The 16,719-nt window shown below is 42.3% G+C and overlaps 1 protein-coding gene across 1 annotated transcript in view; it reads left to right on the top strand.

Annotated features, from left to right (window-relative positions):
- The first annotated feature begins 3,953 nt into the window (after window positions 1-3,953).
- SCIN (scinderin) overlaps window positions 3,954-16,719 on the top strand; it is a 49,468-nt gene continuing 36,702 nt past the window's right edge. Inside the window, 3 exon segments of the mRNA XM_074863583.1 lie at window positions 3,954-4,190; window positions 8,511-8,665; window positions 10,186-10,347. Coding sequence (XP_074719684.1) covers window positions 3,992-4,190; window positions 8,511-8,665; window positions 10,186-10,347 — 516 coding nt within the window. The 5' untranslated portion in view covers window positions 3,954-3,991.

The following is a 16,719-nucleotide window of genomic DNA, read 5'->3' as shown; positions in this document are numbered from 1 at the left end:
ATTTAGCTCAGATCTGTCAACTGACTTACATATTTGAGGTAAATCTGAAATAACTACTGATTTGTAATTCAGCAACAGAACAGATAAGAACAGGGGCTGACCTCTGTGACTGTTTGGACAAGAGTGTGCTTTTGACACACGTACTCTGTGTACAGCAAACTTTGTAATGTGAAACTGGAGGAAAAACTAAACATCTGTAATCCCATTGTTGAGGTAGGGTCATAGAGTTCAGGAGGATATTTGGCATATGTGGTGAAGAAGAAACAAGCTTTGCAGAAGGAAACACTTGTGACATTTGAAAATATTCTCTCCTCACATTCCCTTTTCATTCCTTCCATTGTTAGTTCCTGAAATTCTAATTCAATGCTGGCCATCAGCCTTGTAGAAGGACTTAAACCTTAAACGCCTTCCCCCAGTCCTCTCTTCTTCCCGGGCTCAGCTTTGTTCCTGATATCTCTACCTCCTGCCCCTCAGTGGTACAGGGAGCAGGGAATGGGGGTGCTGTCAGTTCTGCTGTTTCTTCCTCCTTAGGGTGGGGGGAACTCCTCGCATTCTTCCCCTGCTCAAGTGCAGTTCCCGTCTCCCAGGAGACAGTCCTCCACTAACTTTTTCCAACATGAGTCCCTCCCACAGGCCTTAGCGTTTCCCGAGCTGCTCTGGGGTGGGTCACTCCCGCATGTTGCAATTCTCCCAGCACCAAAATACAACTGGGCTTCTTCTTCCCTCAAGAGTCCTGGCCTTTTTTTGGGCACAGCCACCTGTTCTGATGTGGGGTCCTCCACGGGCTGCAGGTCAGCATCTGCTCCACCGTAGACCCCCATGGGTGGCAGGGGGGGAGGTGGCCCTGCCGTCTCACCACAGGGTACAGGGGAGTCCCTGCTCTGGTGCACCTCCCCCCCTTCTCCTCCTTCCTTCCACTGACCTCGGTGTTCACACAGATGTTCTCCTCACAACTTCTCCTCACAACTCCCTTTCCTCCTCCCAGGTTCCCCTTCTTAAATACGTTATCGCAGAGGCGCAGCTAATTGGCCCAGCCTTGGTGCAAAGGTGGGTCTGACTTGGATCCGGGGGAGCTTCAAGAAGCTTCTCACAGGGGGCCACTGCTGTAGCCCCCTCCTCTGCTACCAAACCCTCCTCCCCCCCCCCCCCCCCCCAACACTTTGTTACTCCAAAGCTAAAACAGCACTAGGCCTTTGCCATCCTTCTGAGAAAGCCATAGTTTATCAGCAAAATATAATCTTTAGGGAATTAGAGCAGAATTCTTTGAAACATTAAGGAAGTCTGAAATCCATTACAGTGCAATTTCTAATGACTGCAGTAATTGCAATTTGACCCATGACTTCTGAGTAACAAAACCAGTGTTGTTTTGTAGTCCTCTCCAATTACTACATCAAACAACATGCAAAAGCACATAAAAAGTAATTTCAGCTGTTCTTTCTGAATGTACAAATCCTAGGTTACTTCTCTTTTTCTTCTTCAATATTTCTCTTTTGAATAACTGCCTGTTAGAAAGTTTTTAATTATTTAAAATGTTAGGAAAATCTGTGTAATGTTAACAATGCCAGTGCTTATTTTTGCTATTAAAAATAGATGGAAATGGATCAAGACAAAGGACAGTACAACTTTCATGAGTGAGATTGCAAAAGCAAGATTTGCAGAGAGACAAAAATTAATGTTGAAGAGTACAAACAAATATCCTGGCACTTATGATACAAACTTCAACCCAAGGTTTTCTTTGCTAGCAGCCAGTAAGTGATTACATAGTACGTAATCCTAGTAAGACAAACTTGAGCATGAGAAAACTCTGCTGTCAGTACTAACATCCTTTGTGTCTGAGTTGTCCCACAGACTCTGAGACAAAACAATTAAACTGTCCTTGTGTCATGAACCTTTGTCCATTGGTGTGTGATACTGGGCACAGTCAATGCTGAACAAATAGCATTAGCGTGCATCTCATGACAGCAAGGGGGATTACAGCTGAGAGTAGTATTTGGTCAGTCGATTGAAAATTTAAAGCTAGAATAAGGAGATGTAAATTTGACTCAACTGGCCTGTGCAATCTGTGCACAAACAATCTTAGCTTGGCAAGACAGGCAGACAGGTGGGAGACATGAGGCTACGTAACACCGGGCTGGCTTGAGCTCATGTATGGGCAAAGCCCAGCACAGTTCCAAAGTGAGTGCAACTTGCCAACTTCAGAAGAAATAGTAAATCCATACAATTACAGAGTATGTGGTAAATTCTACCCACACTGACTAAAGCTAACTAACACACAAGAATGCAAAAAAGCATGCAATGAGAAGAAGAAAAACTGCTTGGTGTAATTAAGTGAGTAAAAGTGAAAAAAGAACAACTGGCATAGATGGAAGGGTAAAACTGAGAAACCGCTCATGAATATTTCGAAACATCTGATACTATATTGAAACTGGAACTGCTGGAATTTTTTGGCTGTTCTTTCTAAAGGTTTTTTTCATCTTCAGATGGGGAACTGTCTGGAGAAAAGTATTTCATTTGGGACGCATAGTGCTTTATCAAGCAGACTCGGCCTCACCAAGTCCTCAGCGCTGGCAGAATGAGGGATAAAATGCTTGGCCATGAACTGGTGAAGGTGAGCTGTAACACGTTCAGCTGGACCTTGGACAAAGCAGAGCACCCGCAGGTTCCTCTTTTAAACGGTGGGGATACAGCTGAGGGTGCATGTACAACTCGGTCTGGCAAGCTGATGACAGGATGCTCACCAAAATGGGAGGTGGTAGTAGGTACACATTGTGTAACGGCATCTTTTCTCTCAATAGCTATACTGTACACCAGACAGTATGAAAAGAAAGCAGGGAAGATAGTTAAAAGCATTTCTTAGATGTGGTGCATTTTTTAACTTTTTGCCAGGGAAGCTGCTCTCCAGCTGTTTAGCAGTGCCTCTCCCTCCTGACTGAGGTAGCCCCAATCCACCTGCAGGTGGATACTTGCACTCTGGTTGTATTAACTTGCTAAAACAAAGTAGTAGGGAAATCAGGACCCTCAAAATTAATCCAGGTGGATATGATAATGGACCTAAACACAGCCCTCTCTGAAATATATCTTTTGATATACTGAGAGCTTGAGCTGCACCTATCTGTATCCTATCCAGATTAATCTAGCTCCTATCAGAATGAGCTGAAAGCAGTGATTTGCTGTAATTTTCATGTTGTAACAACCTGCCAGGATGCTGTACCAACCATTTCTAAAGGACGAGTAGGAAGTAGGTTTAACCCTTTTGGGTTGTTGTTGCATGGTGTTGGAAAAACACCAGCACAATGCTTTCCATTTTCTGAGAAAGTGAAATTTATATAAATTCTGGGCTTTATATGGAGTCTTCAAAACGATACAAGATTTCCCCCCCTACAAAAAGATTCCTGGCAATATTGGAGAAACAAAATGAAATTATTGGATGGAGAGTGAGAGCTGTGCTCTGCCATTCCAACCTGTGGTAAAAACAAGAGCTCAGCAGCAAGCGCAAGGCTATAAAAACTCTTTGTATTCTGATATGAGCAGCTTACAAAAACAAGGCAGATGTGATAATTACATAAGCCAAATGCACAGCACAGTAACACCCGTAGCTACCGGGTTAGGCCGGTTGTGCTTTGCTTTCTTGACTTTTTTTTTTTTTTTTGCACCCCTTCTCATTTTAGAAGAGACCAATTGCCCATTTGCAGCAAGTGAGGCTGATTTTTCGTAACACCTCCGCGACGGCTTTGGGGCAGAGAAGGAAAAGGTATGCCGGGTGAAGTTTGTAGGCGTGTTAAAGACTAAAAAAACTCAGCCGGGCTGGCCGGAGCCGCCGGGGAGGGCCGGCACACGCACCCCTGGCCCCCCTTCACCGGGCTCCCCGCCCCGGCGGCTGCGGGCGGTGCCCTCCCCGTCCCGTCCCGCTCCGCCCCGCTCCGCCGCTATAAGGGCGGTGGGGCGGTGCAGGCAGTGCTGTTTCTCGGTGCCCCGTTTCTCGCTCCCGGCCATGGCTCCCGAGCGGTCCCCGCCGGTCTTCGCCGAGGCCGGGCAGCGGAGCGGGCTGCAGGTGTGGCGCGTCGAGCAGCTGGAGCTGGTGCCGGTGCCCCCCAGCCACCACGGAGACTTCTTCGTGGGGGACGCGTACCTGGTGCTGTGCACCGTCCGTCGCGGCGCCGCCGCCGCCTACCGCCTCCACTACTGGCTGGGTACGCGGGAGCGGCACCGGGAGCGGCAGCGGGGGGCCGGGCGGGCGGGCGCTGGCCGCCCGCCGCCACCGCCGCTCCTTGCGGCTTCGCTGGGCGCCAGGGGCTGGGGAGGTGGAGCCGCCTCCCCGCTCCCTCCTCAGGAGCGCGGGGTGTGTGAAGCGCCCGGGTTGAGGCGCTTTAACAGCAGCAGTACGGCTGCCGCCGGGGATCGGGGCGATGCCAAGCCTCAGCGGTTCTGGGTGCCTCTTCTGCTAAGGGGCTTCGGGGTGAGAAAGCGGGCTGTGGCAGAAAGGTGGACGTTTGCTTGCTTTGGGAGGGCAGTTTAGAAAAGCGGTGGAAAGTTAAAGTCAGGTCTTGGCTGCGTCCAACCAAGATTCGCAAGGGGAAATCCTGCCTTCATTCAGGTGAAAAGGTTTCTTGCCTCTGTTGCCACTAGGACCAAAATTTCATCTCGGCTACTTCCCTGTGGCATTGTTGCGCTGCTCAGTGTCCAGATGTTGCCTTTTTCAGCTAGACTAATTTTGCTTTTAATACCAGTCTGTCAGCCCAGTAAAGCCCCTCCTGAAGCAACGGGGAGTACTAGAATTCGACTGATATCCTTTGCCTTCAACCTTTGCTAGCACAGTGTTTACAACAAAACATGTCTGATGTAAGGATGCATTTTAGATGGCTTCCTCATCTCTTGGAGGTCTCTTGAGACTTTCTTGTCTGGTCACCAAGGCATCTGACCACAGTTGTAGCAGTGTAGCTGTCTGAGATCTATTTCTTTCTTCTTGTTTCACCATCAGGTTTGTGTTTGTTGGCAATCATCTCAGTGAATGCACATAAAGACAGGTCAGCGGGTATTAACGTTAATGTGTTTGAGTTGCTCTGATTCTCGCTTGTGCTTTTGAACACATTGAAAAATAGCAGATACAGCTGGGATTGTTTCTGCATAAATGTTTGAAGCTTGTTTAGTTTTGCGTGTTTTATAAGTTACCCAGCTGGCACGTGGGATAGTGTCCATCTCTTGACATGAGTATAATCATAGATGGCACCGTAAATGATTTTATGGCAGATGTTCTTATGTCAGCAGTGCTGCTAGTTAATAGCAGGGTTTGGCTATTTAGACCTTTGTTAATAAAGTTAGAACTACTTATGTAGAAGCTAAGATACAGTAGACACTTCCCGGGGAAAGATGCAAGGTGTCTTTGCAACTGGAAGTAAAGTCAAAACAGTGACTGACACTTGCACTAATTAAAACCTCTTTGCTGTTGGCTAAAGAGCTTTAGTTATACACACTGATGCGCATCTCGTGCTGATGTGGTGATATCCAGATAATTGTAAATAGCTTTGGGTAATCTGGGCACACATTGTTCTTATGCAGCTGGCAGGTTGACAGCAGCGTGGATAGCTCCTGGGAAATCCCTTCCTGCTTGCAAGATACGCCAGTGGTGGGGCGGAGGTGCTCAAACACCGCTGCATGCTGAATAGCAACAGGAGACCAGAACTTCATACAAGGTGTATGGGAAAGGGCAGTCACACCCAGGGCCAGAGTTTAATCATTTTGGTATTTTTGCTGACCGATTCTCACTGCTGTTACGTACACTGAACTTCTCCCTCATGAGCAAAGGCTGTATAACCTGTGGGCCAGGAAGACCTCACTAGGGTCTTTCTGAAGACTTCCCATAAGGCGTCTCTGAACAGTTACAGCAGTCATTATCTGTCAGACACTGGAATGGAAAGAACTCTTGTGAAATTGGATTGGTGGAAACCTTACAGACTTTCGACTTAGATACTTACTAGGGCCTTGCCATTTGGTGACATGGTCCTCCTCCTGTCTGGCATTTGTGCCATGTGTTATTGTGGGGGCCTCATAATGGTGGCATTGAGCAAATGGATTCTGACTTCATCAAAAAAGACCCTAAATTCAGACTAAAAGCAATGAATTTTTGTATTATATAGTGGCAAACTTCCTCCTAATACATTGCGTGGGCATACCCAAGGGTTAGAAGGAGGTCTAGACCATGGGAGGATGGTCTGAGACCTTGATGTGCTGACAGTCTTGTGCTGTGACTGGCATCCTAGGGTTAAAGTGACCAAACAATTGTTCTGTCAGCCTGAAGCTTCTTATGCGAAAGCCCCTGTTTTACCAAATATCTCGGATACAGTGAAGTGCTGTCCATGTCAGATAATTTCTGAACAAGCCAACTCAGGTGCTGCAGTGATGTTGGCGTGGCCAAGCAATCGGTGTGGATCTGTGTTGTTGTAGCTGTTTCCGTTTTTAACTTTACTCAGAGATCCTGGCTCAGTTGTCTGCACTGACACTTGAGGGATGTCTTTGTAGTTAAACTAATCCTAAGGGAGCTGTCTCAACTTGAAACCATCACTAGTGGAAACAGCATGTGCTGTGCCAATATGAGGCTACTTGTGGGAGTAAGACTGGCTATAATCCACTTAGTATCTTTAATAAAATCATGCATTATGTTTTTGACTGGTTTTGAATCCTTTTACCCAGAGATTAAGTGGTAAGACCTGTCCGTATGAACCAGGATCTAGTCTGGTAAAAATCTTGTTATTTTTCATATATACTCTGGCTTATTTATAGCCATTTGTGCATCAGACTATAAGGTAAATCTGTCTTTCATATAAGCTTGAATAACCTACACTTGGACTGATGCTCACTTGTTTTTTCATCTAGGGTTTCACTGAGTATTTTATTGCATAGCAGCTGGGAGACCAAGCCTGGTAGTGGTTCTTATCTCTAACACTGTTCCAAAATCAGGTTTTTTTGACCACAACAGGGTTGTTGTGTAACTGCAAGCAATAAATCTGAAGGATCTAGTCCTAATGGACATAATAACCCTGTTTAAAAAAACAAAACCCCCCCAAAACAAGCCTCAAAACTTTACTGCTAACTTTAAGGTGGTACCCAGGTCTGAGAAAGACTTGCTTTGTGGCAATATGCTATCACTGAGTGATGGCGTTTTTGTTTTTTTCCCAGAGGTTCTTGGGTTACATTCTACTTTCAGTAATATTTTTTTACCTTTTTTGGGCAGACCTCATGCTCTTCTCTTCCCTATGCCTCTATTATTCTTTGGATCCCTTCCATATTTCATCTTTGCTGTTTTCTGGAGGTTCCTGTTGCACCTGTGTCCCCACAAAAGCTATGGTGGCGGCAACAGTGGCACCACTTCTGGCAGAAGCACAGTTGATGGGCAGTGGAAAGTTGTCTTGAGGCATTTGTGCTGCTGGACCATAGGGCACTTGTTCTCCTTAAGAGAGGAGCTGGGTTGGTGATCTCCTTAGGCATCCCTGTCCCCCCTCTCCTATGCTTTATTCTTTCTTTGTACCTTATCAACAGGCTTCCTGTGACACCAGCACCTCACTACGCACTTCCCCTTCTCCCACAGCCTGTGAGAGGTATCTGTCCAGACTGTTAACCTGAGAAGCTGCTCTTGAGAACTGTTGCTTGTATACCAGCATATTCCTCTTATTTAGAAAGAAAAAATAAAAACTAAAAGGAAAATCTCACTTTTCCTTACTCTTCAAAAGTTCTTGAGAAGCCTCGTTTTTGAGACGTTTTGATCCTACTTGTACTCTTGAAACAGTCAAAACTGCTGAAAATGTTCATCAAAAATGTTCATCAAAAATGTATGGGCCCATGTTTAAAAGTTTTGTTTTAATATACAGCCTGCTTTGCGGCATGATTAGGCCATCAACACACTAGGTATGGAGGCCATTTTGCCACAGTCCTGGGAAGAGGCTAATCTCTGAAAGGTACAAAGCAAAGTATGAGCTCATGAAGCAAATATGAGCCCCAAAGCTGCTTTTCTTTCTCCCAGCTGTACCAGGCAATCTGGTAGAAGATATCTAAGCAAAAATACCCTTGCTTGTATTATAGTGTCAGGAGGACTGATTTTGAATTATTTTAACTTTATGGCTTGGCAAGTTGTTCTTAGCATAAATACACGATTGACCATCTAATCAGTCCTTTGACATGACCTTCCTTTGTCTTTGCACTGTAACTCAAAGTTTGAAAATCATTACTGCAGGTGCTTGCCATGCTAAACTCACTGAATTAAAATATTCTCTTTTTCAAAGAGCCTGAGTGAAGACAAACTTGGCTAATTTTCACTTTTTCTTGCTTATGAAGGCAGTTCTACAAGTAGTTAAAAATGGTCTGGTTGGTCATGCATTTGGTACAATGTAGTGCTTTGTTTCAACATATACATGGGCTGTACAACCTGTGGAAGGAATTTCCTGATTGTCACAAACATTTTCTTTGACAGAATTCAAAGTTATATTAGTGCTTTATAGACATGTTTCATCTTATTTCAGGGAAAGAATGTACCCAGGATGAAAGCACAGCTGCAGCTATCTTTGCTGTTCAAATGGATGACTATCTAGGAGGAAAGCCTGTGCAGAGTAGAGAAATTCAAGGATATGAGTCTACTGAGTTTGTGGGCTACTTCAAAGGAGGAATTAAGTATAAGGTAAAGAGCCAGCTGTCAAAATGTATTCTAAAAATATATGTAACATTGTCTCCCAAGTAAAATCAGATATTTTGCGTTGTAAATGAAAAGTTTAAAAATTGTTTCTTAATGCTTAATGCTTTTAGATCTGAGCTATCTGTCCTTAAAACCATAGGAGCCCCAGTACTTGTACAGAAAGCAGCAGCTTGTTTACCAGTGCCTTTTCTGATACGTGCAAACCTTTCCCAATGATTTTTTTTTTCCCCCGCCCCCCAAAATCAGGCTATCCTGAGATTTCATACTTCTGTGTCTAAGGGAGCTCACAGCAGGGACTCTCTGTGTTTGGGAGGTAGTAAATCGCACAGAAACCATTTCTGTATTGCAGACTGAATCATTTTGTTCAAATGCAGGACCCAATGTGCTTAAGTGGTTGAAAACATGAACAGAGTGGAAAAGACCAAAACCTCACTTCAGTCTAAAAATGGTGCTTTTACAGTCCTGCTGCAGGTTTTTTTTCTTTGAGGTACAGTCCTGAATATTTTTCATGAAAATTTTATATTTTAAAAAGCTGTAATGTCAGACTCCTTGTGTCACTTCCAGAAGCTGAATCTTTGGAAGGAAATTTTTTTGTGATATCTGTGGGTTTTTTTAAGAATAAAGTAATGTATCTTCTGGGAATTTCCCTGTAGTAGGAGCTTTGGGAACTGTTGCTCAGTCAGCCTTTTTTTCCCATTATGGAGGTTTGTAACTTGTCACAGTATACACAACCAATTTGAAGCTTTTAACTCTGCTTGTGTAAGATCTTCGCAGTGACTGCCCACTCTTCTACGTTTTTTGGGGTTTTTTTGTAATTTCAAGAGCCATTTTCTATTCCAATCCAAGGTCTGGGTCTCCTGAAGGAGTGGAGAAGTCTGCCTCAGAGGCAGACAGCCAAGCCAGTTTACAGGAATAAGTTATGCTTAAACTTACACTTTATAGATTGGAAATCAATGGTTTGGTCTCATTTCCCCCAGTTTGGTGCTCCTTGCTAGATTGCCTCCTAAATTTCAAATATTCCTTTCATAAAATTATGGAGCTGCTGTGAAATTACCCCTCCCTCTATACATAACCAGGCACTAAAACCACTCAGACCTTTGAGATTTAAGGAAGTTGGGAAAACTTATACAGGAGCTGTGTATTCCTCTGCTTTTCCTCAGTCCTTATTTGACAGCCTCCTGACTTTTGTCCTAACAGTGTGGTTTGGTATTACCTCATCCTCTGGGTGATACAGGAGAGTGCTGTAAATCCTGTGCTTTCCCTTTCCCTGTTCATCTGAAAACCTTTGAAGCAGGGTGACATCCGCTCCCTCAGATAAAGGTTCACACCTAAGAGTTCAGCAGCAGCAGTGTTGCTGGTCAGCACTATTAAACTATATCATTTTGGCTCATGTCTCACTGCATAAACTATTTTTTTCCCCTGCTAGCTCCTCATCTGCAGCAAAAAGGTAAGTTTGCAGAAATCAAGCTGAAATAAAGCTTGCTGCTTTGTTTTGTTTTATTCAGGCAGGTGGTGTTGCCTCTGGATTTAATCATGTTGTTACTAATGATCTGAGTGCCCAGAGGCTTCTGCATATCAAGGGCCGGAGAGTTGTAAGAGCCACAGAAGTTCCCCTGGCTTGGACAAGCTTCAACAAAGGAGATTGCTTCATTATTGACCTCGGAACTGTAAGTCTTTCCTAGCGCAAAACACACCAAAAAGTAAGAGATACAGCATCCCTTCTAAGGTCTGAATCATCCCCTGAAATGCACAACTGGTTTTGTCACCCACCTAAACTGACAGAAAGAATCTGCTTTAGAAAATCAGTTTTAGTGTCACAACACTTTGAAGGTTCAAAGCTGCCCTAAATGTTTTCTGAAGTATGCACAGATTATCCTTCAGGAAACAGTTCCCTTTCCCACTCAAGGCTTTGGGATTTTTTTACTGCTGATGTTTGAACCTTAAGCTGTTCACAGTAAGTTCTTTCTGACTTTGGCACCAGCTACCAGCTGAATGAGACCAGTGCTAGGGTTCAGAGCAGAACACAGACTGGACCTTTCTCTTAAGAGCATTTCTTCATAAGACTTTGATTGTGGCAATTCACCTTAAATAAATAGCTGCAAAAGCAGTTGTCATAATAAACTTGTCATGCAATGTGTTACAAAATTACTTGAATATTTCAAGAGATCATTTGAGAAGCAGTCCCATACTTTAAGGCTTTCTGCTGAAAGCAAGTAGAGACAGCACAGAAGCATATGGACAGGTAAGATAATTTTTCTTGCTTCAGATGACTTATAGTACTGTCACCTCATAATTCACATTAAGACTTTTTGATACTAAAAGTAGCAGCTGGGATGTAGTCCACACTAGTTAGTTGCTAGTTATCAATTTGAAATTATTCCCATGCCTGATATGCTGACATGTATAAAATGAAGAGCATATGAAAGAAAACAGTTTATCTACAAGGCAGCATCTGCAGTTGGTCTTAACCATAGTGCTTTGCAAGGAAGTGGTCAGCTACTTCAGCAAGATTTCAGAGAAGAGTTCCCTGACCTATTGAAAAAGGAGCTCTTCTGAACTCATGTTATGCATTTGGCTTTTTCCTCTGAAAAGCATGCCCTGGTGTGACAATTGAAGGTATTTGGTATCACATAGCTATATTGGTTAAGTCTGATTTTTATTATGTTTAGTAGCCTTCAGATAGAACACCAACCAGCATTTTTCTAAAATTATCCCCTTCCGCCTATGGCAGTGTTGTCTAATCATCTGAAACAGTCAAGTGATCAGTATCCAAACAGTTTCAGTGTCACTTTGCATAGAAGACCCAAATCATCTATTCCCTTTCAGAGTTAGCCCATGGGAGATGGGAAAGTTGGAACTAAACATTGACAGAAAATTCTGCATTTGCAGTCAGGCTGTCACAGGACTTGAGTTTTCTTGAGTTAACCTTCCATGGACACCCTATGGAACTGGGTGTACTCCATGAATTCGACTTGTCCTGACCCTTACTGTGATACACTTACCCAGTTCACCTAAAGTAGTTACACAGGTCACACTGCAGACATGCATGCACACAATGACACTGATGAAATGCACTATGGGTATATAGTGGTGTTATATGTATAGCTTGGGGTTCATCCCTTTTGATGAGATTTACTGAGAGGAGAACACTGTCACTAAGCCGTTAAATGTTATATGGCTTTAGAGTCTTGATTTCTAATACTGAATGTACGTTGTGAGCCTTTTTCTTTTTTTAGTATAACATCACTCTGGTTTCTGATTTCCTGTTTGACAAGACAGAGGTCAAGCAGCAATGCAACCTTGTGCCTTTGTAGGAAGAAAGATTAGATGTGAACACCCAGATCTCTCTTTTACCACGCTATGGGAAATGTCAGTCAAATCACATGACTAAGACCACTTCTTGGTCTTGCTGTGTCAGTGGTATACAAGGGATAGGTTTTCTTGAGTGTATTAACAAGTTAAGGAAAAAAGTGTTTCAGCATCCAGACATTTGTAGTAATTCCATCATAGGTTATTACATATACCAGACCTTTCCTGGGGGAGATGAAAAGGCAATGTGTGACATACTTTAAGACGAAGATATGTGAGTCTAGTGAAGTGCCTATAGAGAAATAGGTGTGGTAGAAAATACACTATCACAGTGGAAATCCTGAGTAAGTTTTATAAGGACTATATTTCAAGCTGAAATAACTCTATTTCAGATTGAAATTTTCTATGAGTAGAGGCCTATTGTAAATGGGTGAGTTAAAGGAACTTTTAATTGAATTTCAGTGTCATTTAAAAAAAAGAAAAAAAACGATTTGGGCTCAAGTATATTCCTTAATAATTGAAATAAAATGAATCTTAAATAGGGTTGCTCTCGAGTCTTGGGATTTATCACAGGGCACTACTGAATCATTGTCTGAGAATAATGGGCAGTAGTTGCATAAAATAATGAGCTTGTGGTCAGTGCTTTGAATATCAAATTATTGTAGCATGTCAAATAAGATGAGTTTCTGAGACTTTCTTTCCCCAGTCTCTTAGCTATCCAGAAGGGTGGTCTCCATGGCACTGCAGAACTGCTTGTGCAGTCCATTTCCAGTTATATTTTGTCAAGCCACTTATCTAATATAATGAAAAATCATTTTAGTTTTCCCATTGAGCTCAATTACTGCAGTAGTTTAAACCTGTGGTTTGAACAGATAAGAGAAAATTAAAAAAGGTAATAATGATCAGGAATAAAGTCATTATTAGTCACTAAGGTTTCCCTCCTGGTGATAATGCCTTAAGTAAAGAGTATTTATGTACATTTCCCGCTAGGTTCACATTTACAGTTCAAGTTCTGATGGCTACCTCATACCTAGATAAGTTACTAAACCACATTTACAGCACTTCAGATATCCTGCCCAGGTCTTATATTGCCTCCTTTGAACTCTGGAACAGAAGCAGAAGGCAGAGAAAACACTGTCTTTGATATGAGTGGAGTCATTAGCTGTGGATAATGTGTAAAGACTTTTTATTCAAACAGTCTTCTGTAAGACCATGACATGAGTGCTGTGACCACCAGACTGATGTTCCAGTGCAATGGGTGATTCAGGAGGGCGCCAGGGGTGCCAGACACTGATTTATGCTTTATTTTATTTTTTTCTGCAAGGGATTTCCATAACACTTTGATAAAATTGGGAATCTCCCTGTAAGGGAGCCTTTGGGACAGGGCAGGTGAGACAATGCAGGGCAGTTGCTGGGACGGCTTTGTACAGGCCTGGAGTAAAGCGCACCTTATCTTGTCAGGTGCTGCTTAGTGTGTCCTGTCCTGGCATAGCTGTGCTCAAGTCTTCCTGGAAGCTGTTGTCTTCTGCCATACTTTCCATCCTGTCCTTTTGGCTGGAGGGTGCTGAGGTCTTCCTGGTGTCCCGTGTGAGAGGCACCGGGATGGGTTTGGCAGTTCTTGGTGGCTGTAAACTCTCTGGCCTTGCTCTGTGTTGTCCCCCTTTACCTCCAGATGCAGCTCTCCCTGCATGACCCCATCCTCCGGCCACCTCCCCTTAGCCACATCCCTCTTTCTTCCTCCATGACCAAGACAAATGTTCAAAACAGCAAGGAGCATGAGAGTGCATGGAAAATGACCATGGAAGGGACGGAAAAAGACTAATCATTGTGCCATTCAGTGAATAACACACGCACTGTTTCCCAGTCTTATTTTAGTATTATTCAGATGCATATGTTAATATGGTTTATACATGTATATTTCTGATAAGGTGTGCTAAAGACTTTAATCTCTTGTCAATTTACTTAGTGATTGATTTAAAGTGGGAAGGAAACTTGGCAATATTGTGAAGTTCACCCTATGTATGCTGGTGATGTACAAAAGGTGAATGTTGAGACGTGTTGATAATTTGGGTAGTTATCAAAATGGAGCAGAAGTAATGGGAGTAGCAATACAATAAAACAACATGAAGTGATCAGATGATTTTATTGAAAGCTTCTCAGCTCAGTTTGGGAATCTCTGCTGTATGAAGGCTGCGTGAAGCTGTGTCCTTTTGCTTAGACCAGCAAAAATACTCTACACATTTGTTCATAGAGCTTTGTAAAATGTGAGACTCGATTCTCTCTGATTTACCTCTTGATGGGACACAGCTGCAGTGCTATGAGCCAAGTGACTGCAGAAGGGAGGGGGAGATGTGTGATAAGTACAAAGCAGTTCTGAGCTTGGGCCTGACTGAGGCTGGAAATTTTGGTCAGTACAATCAAAGTTCTGCTAACAAAATGTTACCTTTCTTCCCAAAGGAAGAATGCAGATGGTGGTGAGGTGATAAATATGTGTCAAGTTAAGTAAAGACTGAAGATGAAATGCGCTCTGTCCATTCTTTCCATTCCTAAGTGGTGCTTATAAACTGATTTATAAACAGCCAAGAGGTTGCTGGTTTGAAATTTAAGAGCCTATGGTGTGCTTAAAAACAACTTGGGCCATCCAGCAATCAATGTATGTATTTTTCAAGGGCTCCATGAATCACAAGTGAAAATTGTGATGTTAGAACTCAAAAGTATAAGACTGAATAAAGCTGTTGTGATCATGGATCTGTCAGTATACTCCTACTTGAACTCCTGACATAATAGGTATGTCAACAGGAAAAAGATCGGTCTTGCACAAAGACACTAGAAAAAATAGATCAAGCAAAAAGGCTAGCTTTTTTGACAGCTGCTTTTTATAAAAACTGTTAATTTCCTATACATTAAATTATATTTACAAAAGAAAATTAACTTCTGCTTTTTACAGTAAAGGACCAAGAGGACAGATACTTGCTTTATGATTATGACTATGGGGTGTGATTCAGCATCACATTACAACCTTAAGCACAGTTGCAGTTTTGCTTGCTTTTGTAATCTCCCTGCCTTCTTGCCTGCACTATCTCTTCTGTGTGGCTTTGCTTCTCTTCCTTTAGAGAAACCAGTTCACAATCAACATATTGAGTGCTTTAATAAAGTCACTGTTTGGGTATAAACAGGACTGGAAGAGCAGAATCTTGCATGTTGGAGTTCATCACTGCAAGTTTCTCTTTCTAATTGCTTTCCCTTGCACTAACAACCAACTAGTCATGTCCTTTTTCCATGTTTTTCATTCACATGTTTTTCCTACAACTAACCTCTTCCCCAGTTTCCCTCGGCTGAGAGTTAAACTATTGCTTGTGCTGTAGCAGGAAGTGCCAAACAAGTAGCAGAGCTTGAAGAACTAAACTGCTTTTGTTCTTTATTAACTTTATGGACTTGTTAACAGCTTAAAAATGTGGTTGTATGTATGCACAGTGCATCTTATTAAGCAAGCATCTCATTTTTCTGTAAATCTGTGAACCAATTATTTTTACAGCTCCAGTATTGTAAACTCCAATGTTCTGGAAATTGTTATAGTCCCAAAGCAATCAGATGGAGAAAAATAAATATTCAGCCTTTTTCTTTCCTTCCACTTCAGTTAGAGTATTCAGGGTATGCTTCCCCTCACCCCCACTTTTATGCAGAAAAGTGGCTGAAAGAGACCATCATTAAAGGTGGACGGGACATACATGTATGCACAAGGATTCAGTTAGGTTAGTTTTCTTCATCATGCTGCAGGAAATCCAGATGCTGTGCTGCTTGAGCTGTTATTTAGAATGAATATACTGCTGGTACTCACCCTTTAATGCACTGTGATACAGTAACAGCTATTCCTAGAATATACTGGTAAAACAGATGTGAGAGGAAAAATGAATGTAGTTAAGTGTATGACTGGTACATCTGACTTATTTTTATTCTGACAATTTGTTCTGGTTGAATCAAATGGGAGACTACAAGACAGGTTACAAAGACACTACTGTAATTGTACCAGGACCAAGCTCATGGTGGTCTCAGCAGCATTCTGGCTGAAGGAATTCAGAGTTTGTTTTGGATTATCAAAACTCCACAACTTTAAATGGTTCAGTGTATTACAGTTTCAACAAATGTAAAAGGCCGATTTGATGAATATGTGAAATGATTTTTTTTTTTCCCCTGCCTGTATCAAAAATTCAGCAGTCAAGACAGGAAAAAACATTGAATAATTTAAGGAGAAAAATGTTTCCAGAAGCCTATATTAACCTGGTTCAGTCCAAACACTCTTCTTATATATGTGTCAGTTCCTAAAAAAACCTGAATGTCAGGGAACTGACAAAAAGTACTGTATCCTAGTCACGTTCATTCAGTTTTACTGTTCACTTATTTCCCCACCATTTGGACTTTGTTTTCTTAATTTAGCACTCTTTCTTCACTTCAAAAAAACCCAAACCTCCACACTCTTGCTTAGGACTCTTCGTTTTATTTCCAAAAACTTGGTGTTTGAATTACAAACACCAAAGTAATATGTATTTGTTTTCCAAATGCTTTTACTGAGAACTGAAGGCATTGAAAGTTTTTCTGTTGTTTGCAGTTCATATAAAAACTTTTTTCCAAGTCTATTTGTATTTTGTATTGGCATTTTTCCTTTAAATCTTTTTAATTTAAGAGACTAGACTTTAACAGTTGCAGCTAAAATGAACTTTTGCCTCACCAGA

Source organism: Strix uralensis, chromosome 1, assembly GCF_047716275.1.
Source record: "Strix uralensis isolate ZFMK-TIS-50842 chromosome 1, bStrUra1, whole genome shotgun sequence".
In the NCBI taxonomy this organism is placed as follows: Eukaryota; Metazoa; Chordata; class Aves; order Strigiformes; family Strigidae; genus Strix; species Strix uralensis.
The sequence above is the reverse complement of the archived record's forward strand: the minus strand, read 5'-3'. Positions and strand labels throughout refer to the sequence as shown.